The 7,861-nt window shown below is 31.8% G+C and overlaps 1 protein-coding gene across 1 annotated transcript in view; it reads left to right on the forward strand.

Annotated features, from left to right (window-relative positions):
- The window catches only part of Lrp1b (LDL receptor related protein 1B), a 1,711,024-nt gene extending 1,703,462 nt beyond the window's left edge, over window positions 1-7,562 (forward strand). The window contains exons 88-91 of the mRNA XM_048345540.1: window positions 1,282-1,372; window positions 2,983-3,127; window positions 5,883-5,981; window positions 7,422-7,562. Of these exons, the coding sequence (XP_048201497.1) occupies window positions 1,282-1,372; window positions 2,983-3,127; window positions 5,883-5,981; window positions 7,422-7,562 (476 nt within the window). The remainder of the gene's footprint in view (window positions 1-1,281; window positions 1,373-2,982; window positions 3,128-5,882; window positions 5,982-7,421) is intronic.
- Window positions 7,563-7,861: the final 299 nt, after the last annotated feature.

Here is a 7,861-nt window from a genome sequence, read left to right on the forward strand (position 1 = left end):
TTTGCTCAGAGTTGGAGCTTTACCATGTGAGCCACACAGCTACCTCCAGATTTGTGCTGGTAATCAGAGACAAGTCTAATTTGTTTATTGGAATGGTTTCAAATCAGCATTCCCAGATGTGGGCCACTGGCACACAGCTCAAACTCAAATGCTATAGTAATATGAAAAAAACAAAAGTAGTTTCATATTTCAGAAAGTCAAAGCAAATGATCTTTAGTTTCTCTTGGTTATCTGGTTAGACAAATTATGTCTCCCAGTAACAAACTGAAAAACTGAATTATATATGAAATATTCATAGAGAACATTTTGATGTTTTGGGTAGTGAATGGACTGTTTGTCTCCCTAGGGATTTCCTAAGTAGAATTATTAAAGCAAGTCTAGATTTCTTTATTGAAGTCCTTAAATTTTTGTGTGTTGTTTATAATTACCACTCATTTCTGCCCCACTATTTTTACATGCACATATGTTTGCAAAATAAAACCACATTTTAAATATTTTGCATTCTTTAATAACTCTTGAGGGATAAAGAAAAATAACTGATGAGTTAAGTTTGACAAAGATACATTGTATGCATATGTGAGCATATCAGAGGAAATCCCCTTGATGCTAATCCTCTTTGATGCTAACAAAAATGTAAACAAATCAGTGTCCAATTCACAAATTAATGTAGTTGAGTTTTAATTTGTTCTTGAATTGCTTTGTTTCTCATAATGACTAGTAAGTAAGATGGCATGGATAAATCAGATATATGTTTATGAAAAATGTTACTTTCATGGTCACTAGATATTTGTTAAGACCTGTTAATATAACTTACCTGACAGAATTTCCTACTACTTTTGCTATCAGACACCTTTGCATTCCATTTTCAATACAGCATTGAGGTCCCTCTGTTTTACTATGCAGTCAGCTACCACAGTTGATGGGAATCTGGCAAGGAAAATTGCCAAAATTAATGCTCACCATTTACTTATACACAAAAGTTACCAGTGTGTAGGTAACTACATTGCATGTAACTGTGTTGCAGTCAATGCACAGAATTCAGCATCTCTAAACTCAAGGAATGTATGTGCAATATATAAGTGCTAAATATTTAAAGAAATATACCCAGCAAGCTAAGTGTTTGAAATATGATGAGTTTTCCAGTGGCTCAGAATCTCATCACTTGGACAGAGTTTTGTTTTTATTGTATCGATAAGGAAGTGATTTATAATGGAAAGAACTAAGTTTTGAATTTCCTTCCCTTTGCTTATTTGTTCATCTACTCATCCATTCATTTTCCAGGAAGTGTAGCCATCATTGTGCCTCTGGTTCTCTTGGTGACTTTGATAACCACTCTAGTAATTGGCTTAGTACTCTGTAAAAGAAAAAGAAGGTAAGCGCTATATTCCAAATTAAAATTTAGCAAATAATTCACATTTTTTGGAAAATTGTACTCATATTTAAAGTGTTCTTAAAATGTGCCATTGTTATTCTGGTACTAATATCTTGTACTTTACAAAAATTCTTATATATATATTTTAACTTTCTAATTAATATAACAACCCAAGTATTCCCTACTCTTAGGTTGCTGGAAAGAATATATTCATATTTATAACCAGACAAAATGGATATTTTATATTTCTGGTAGTCTTTTCTTTGAAACGACAAGGGTTTCTGAAGTTTTCTTATTTTAAACCATGATTGGTAATATTAATATAGTTTTGTTTAATATGCAAGTGTGTTTTAAACTGTACATTTCATTAACTAATAGCATAGACATTTCTTTAAATCTTACTAGAGGTATCATTATAACAATAATCTGAAGGATGAGGACAGGACCTTCTGTGGAGTTTAGTGTGGAAACTGGGAGCTTTAATCAAGCTTTTGATTAATAAATTATTAGGATTCTATGTGACCTGATAGATAAAAATAATCAGTATCAAAGATTTTTTTCTCCACTTTTGTGATGTCATTTTTTTTTTTTTTTTTGGCCAGTCCTGGGCCTTGGACTCAGGGCCTGAGCACTGTCCCTGGCTTCTTCCCGCTCAAGGCTAGCACTCTGCCACTTGAGCCACAGCGCCGCTTCTGGCCGTTTTCTGTATATGTGGTGCTGGGGAATCGAACCTAGGGCCTCGTGTATACGAGGCAGGCACTCTTGCCACTAGGCTATATCCCCAGCCCATGTCATTTGTTTTTTGAACACATTCTTTCAGAGTTGCTAGGTAGATAATCTGCTATTTTAGCTGTGCTTCTCCCAATTATTTACTGCCCAACCATTCTTGGACAAACATTCCCCACTAGTTGGTAGGACAGTTGTACATCACTACAGGCCATCTGCTTGTTGAGAGGCGTTTCACTAATATTTAGCCCAGCTGACCTCCAAATGCCGCCTGTGTTTTCTGCCTCAAAGTTACTTTGGCAAAATTTGGTTAGAGATACTTTTCAGATTAAAGGAAGAGAAATAGAATTTTTAGCGATTAAAAACATTGTTGAGGCCAAGCTCCAATGCCCCATGCCTATAACCTAGCAACTTAGAAGCTGAGTTCTGAGCATTGTGGTTAAAAACTAATCTAGGCAGAATTTTAATCTATCTTCAATGAAACAAAATTGAGGATTGGATATATGGCTCAGGTGGTCAAGGGCTAGCTATGAGTGAAAAAGATGAGTGAAAGTGTGTAATCTTCAGTTCCAGTTCCTGTATCAGTGTGTGTGCACACACAACTGTTTGTGAAATAATAAGTAATATGGTATTACCATTCAGTAGAATTTTATTCCCAATGTTTCTTTTTTGATGAGTTAAACTTTGAAAACATTTATTATTGAAGCATACGATTTTATTTCTCTTCACATTAACATATGTTAATTTATTTCACATGTACTTTATGTAAATATTTTGTATGAGTTATATAAAAATAGGTAAATAAATTGTAAGTCTGAAATTCACATATCAAGTGTGGTGATAATTATACAACTCATATCTATACTAATGTTCACATATTCTAGGACAAAAACCATTAGAAGACAACCAATTATAAATGGAGGAATAAATGTAGAAATTGGGAACCCATCTTACAACATGTATGAGGTGGACCATGATCACCCTGATGGAGGCCTTTTAGATCCTGGATTTCTGGTAAACCCAACAAAGGTAATTTATCTTAAGATATTGGACAGAAAACACTAATATTCTTCAGTTAAATGTCTGAATATTATCATGGTTTCCTTTCCAAAGTTTACTAAAGAACTCTGGGATATACTGTTTGACAACAGTGTCAAATTGAAATTAGCTCAGACTGCATTCGTCCAAAGCATGTCAATGAGCCTAATGCATTTATTCATTTGGTTTTTAAATATGAATTATTCATTTAAAATAATATGCCAAGAAAATATGTTGAAATAACAACATTTGTCCTTTGATTTCCCTATAATCAAACCACTTTTGAGAAGTTTTTCTTTACACTAATATGAATCTTAAATGAAAATGTCACTGATACACAGATATCCTAAAGATTCTTTTTTTTTTTTTAAAGTTTCTGTCACTTCTGATTAGGTATGCACAAGTGGCAATTATCTAGATAGAGGAAACTTGAAAAGATTCACTTCACTGAATTTTTAGTATATTTTTATCTTGATCAAGAATGTAAATTTTATTTTATATTTTATATTTTAGTTTATATATTTATTGTTGTTGATTATTTCTGATTTACTATATATACTTTGCCCAAAATGCAACTAGAACTGTAAATAATCAAAAGTGACCAACATACATTCCAATGATTTTCATATTTGATGAGAACACAGACTCCACTGTACTCAGTCTAGTTTTCTATCTATAATTGGAAACTCTAAACCTAATACTGATTCTCAAATATTTACTTGTATGAACACCAAGCAACAATTATTACATGGACAAAATTTACATTCTCAAAAAATCGCCTACACAGTTTTCCTAATTTGGAAGTATTTTATCTGTTATTAATTACCAAATCCTTATATTTGATTTTTTGAAGAAATTAATCTAAGTGACCTTAGTTTTAATATTTTCTATGTGAAACTATAAAATGATATGTGCATAGCATATTTTTACTTGATCATTTATAAAGAAAGGTAACTTAAGAAACAGAACTGAGTTTTCTACTATGATAGATATTTTCCATGAAGTTCTCATTTTTCTTCATTTCCTGGTGATAGAATGAATCCAATTTTATACAGTTAAGGAATACCACATCCCATTTCTCCCATTTAAAAATTTTAACAGTTATAGGAAAATAACATCATGTGTCACTGCCCTTCAAATATATTTTAATATACTTAGTACTTAACTTTCTATAAATATTTACATACCAATTGGCTGAGTGGTTAATCAAATTTAAACAAAATATTACTTAGCAAGCTGATTGTAGTTGATCTCTACTAGTTGAAATGCAAATATGAATTATTTCCTATTAATACTTAGCTCTTTCTAGATAGAAAGACTACTATCCTGAGAGTACCAAAAAGCAGAAGGTCTCATCAGAGCAAAATGGTCAGACAACTGTCTTATGATTCATTGTGCTACTGTGTGATCAAATATAAATTTCATTACACATGAAGAAAATCTTTGTACGGCAGTTGTCCATTATTTTTCAGGATTAGGTCAGTAGTATTTATAAACAAAATGACTGAAGCACTTTAAAAACAATTAGTGAAACTGATATGACTATGGAAGAAACCACTTCATCCTTTTTAAGGAGCCGATAAGGAATTATTTACTGATTATCCAAAACTGTATCATTTTCAGAAAATGGTGATTCATTCATAAGTAGTGGATTCCAGACTCAAATTTATAAATGCAAATACAGATTGTCTAAAATATTTTTAATGAGATGTATATGAATAAAATGAAGATGTAACAATTCATTGGATTTTATTCTTAAAAATATTTTTCTGATCTTTGGTTTGCCTCGTCAGGCTATAGAATACTTTCTCTTTGCCTTGTCCCATATTTTTTGGTAATTTATTGTTTAAAGTTGATGGTTAAGGTTTTTTTGTTTATTTTTTATTTTTTGGCCAGTACTGGGCCTTGGACTCAGGGCCTGAGCACTGCCCCTGGCTTCTTTTTGCTTAAGGCTAGTACTCTGCCACTTGAGCCACAGCGCCACTTCTGGCCGTTTTCTGTATATGTGGTGTTGGGGAATCAAACCCAGGGCCTCATGTATACAAGGCAAGCACTCTTGGTACTAGGCCATATCCCCAGCCCCTGGTAAAGGTTTTGAAACACCTAAACTCATCAGTAATTTCAAATGCTCACTTTTAATAAAAAGTAAGTATTACATTATAAATTTGAGTGTGTTGTATTGGATTATTCTACCCTGAAATCTGTTCATGTTGTCTAAGTCTGAAATATTGATTTTATCACTAATTGATCTTTTTTAATCAAAAAGTCATTTTTCTAATATGGTAATAAGTGTGGATCAAATTTGAAATTTAATATAATTTTCTATACAATATTCAAAATTTCAAAAAATGTAAAACTTCTAATAATAATAATAATAATAAAACAATTAGAAGCACACATTTTGACCATTGTCAATATCCTATTTGGAGAGTCTCATGCATTTTGCTCAGAGGTGTTAGAGAAGATACTGTTTCCTTAGGGAGAACTGTGTTAAATAGAAATGGATGGAGATTGCTACATGTATTGTATGTCAGTAAACTAGAAAAAAATGAAATACGTATGTATGAAACAATAATCTAATATTAGTATTCTTTTGCATGTTATAAAATCTATATGAACATAGGATGATAGATTAACAGTAAAGATTTATGTTTTGTTTTTCTTTTATGATTTAACATGATTTGTATCAGTAAAACATGGTTAGATGACATTAAATGAGGAACTAAAATTCTCTGTTTGTACACAGGCCAGGTATATAGGGGGAGGGTCCAGTGCTTTCAAGCTTCCCCACACAGCACCGCCTATCTACCTAAACACTGATTTGAAAGGACCACTAACTGCTGGGGTGAGAGAAGACATTCATTGTTTCATGCCCATTCCATGATCACGGTGACTACTAGACCTAGGCAAAAGGCATGTCCTTAACTATATTTTACTTAAGAAAAGATTTTTAAAGCAGCATTAAAAATTGAAGGTGTTGTATGTGATCTGCTCAGACAAGATTGCTAACAAAATATGCTGCTATTTTAGAAAAGTTATTAAGTTTAAATTGAGTCAAAAAGATTTGGCTCCTCACGAGTGATGAGTTTACATTGGTTTTAGTAAAGAACTGGTGGCTAGAAATTTATAGCTAAATATTATATATTTAAAAATTTTAATGAATTTTCTATTAGGATACATAACTGAATTAAGAATGAAGTTTAGAAAACATACTTAGAAATATATGATCATAATGAGAAGTTAGAGATATTCTCAAAAAATCATTCTCATATTTTCCTATTAAACAGTCAGTATTTTGTCCTGCAGCTTATTGCAGCATAGATCATTTTTTGGCAGATGACGAATAAGGTCTAAATGTCAGAATTCCCAGAGAAGATTGTGTTCTTCCTCATCTTTCTCTCCCATCAACTGCTTTTCATTCACATTATCATGACTGTTGCCTTTGCATGACTTCAAGAATAAATTTAATGTAATGGTTTTTAAAACATATAGCAACAAAGTCACAAAGTAGATAATATTTTCACAATATCATTTGGCAACTTGCTAAAATATGTACAATGAATAAGTTTTTAACTAAAAACAGTCACTGTTGTATGCCTTAATTAGGTTTCAGAATGTTTTGTATCTATGAAAGTTAAGATGACTGTGCAAATCTCATAGTTCAAAAATATTTCTGATGATAAGTTCAAAGAAGATGTATGGAGAACAATGCTTTATTTTGAAGCATACTTCCCTGTTATATTGTTTTACTTTTATTTTTCTTTATTTCTTTTTAATATAATGTAAGAATTATAAGCACCTGGAAGTGGCAATGTGGCTCCAGTGGTAGAGTACTAGCCTTGACCTGAAGAGCTCAGTGACAATGTCCAGGCCCAGAGTTCAAGCCCCACAACTGAAAAAAAAATTATAAGTACAACTAATTTGATGATATTTTTGCTAAGTAATGTATTTGCCTTAACAGTAAGAGCTGGCAGTAGTGGATCTATGACCTAGAAACATGAAAAAAATCCTTTACATTTAAAAATGAAGCCTTTGCAAAGATAACTTCAGGAAGATATGTTGGGCTTTTCAAGGCCTTTGTTTGAGTTGCTTAAAATACATGTTTTATCTAATAGTATATTAACTTCAACCAAAAACTATAAAAAGTAGAAGTTAAATTGTATTTCAATATGTATTATTTACCATATTGAATTTGTTACTTGTATATTGTCCATTGAAAGATATACAGCCTACAAATGTAAAACTGTGGACAAAAATTAATAAAATTATTTTTTTCTTTTCCCAGCCAACAAATTATTCCAACCCAGTATATGCCAAGTTGTATATGGATGGGCAAAACTGTCGAAACTCCTTAGGAAGTGTTGACGAAAGGAAAGAATTGCTCCCAAAGAAAATAGAGATTGGTGTAAGAGAGACAGTGGCATGATCGGCAATATCTTTTATATGCTGTACAAATGTATAAAACATAAGGATTACTTTTGTATGTTCCAACAGTCTTATACTTGTTTTGGCATCAGCATTCCCTCTTTACTTTATCCTTTTCCTGGCTAATAGTTTTCTGAGTTTTGGGAAGAATTTATTTTATTTTATTGTTGATGACTATTGATTGACCATTTGTATGGTATTTTTATGAAAAAGAACTTCACTACAGTACAATTTCCAACAATGCTGCTGATAGGACACAACTTTGAATTTGTTAAATTGATAAACAACATATTCCTTTGT

Source organism: Perognathus longimembris, chromosome 4 (assembly GCF_023159225.1).
Source record: "Perognathus longimembris pacificus isolate PPM17 chromosome 4, ASM2315922v1, whole genome shotgun sequence".
NCBI classification, from domain to species: domain Eukaryota; kingdom Metazoa; phylum Chordata; class Mammalia; order Rodentia; family Heteromyidae; genus Perognathus; species Perognathus longimembris.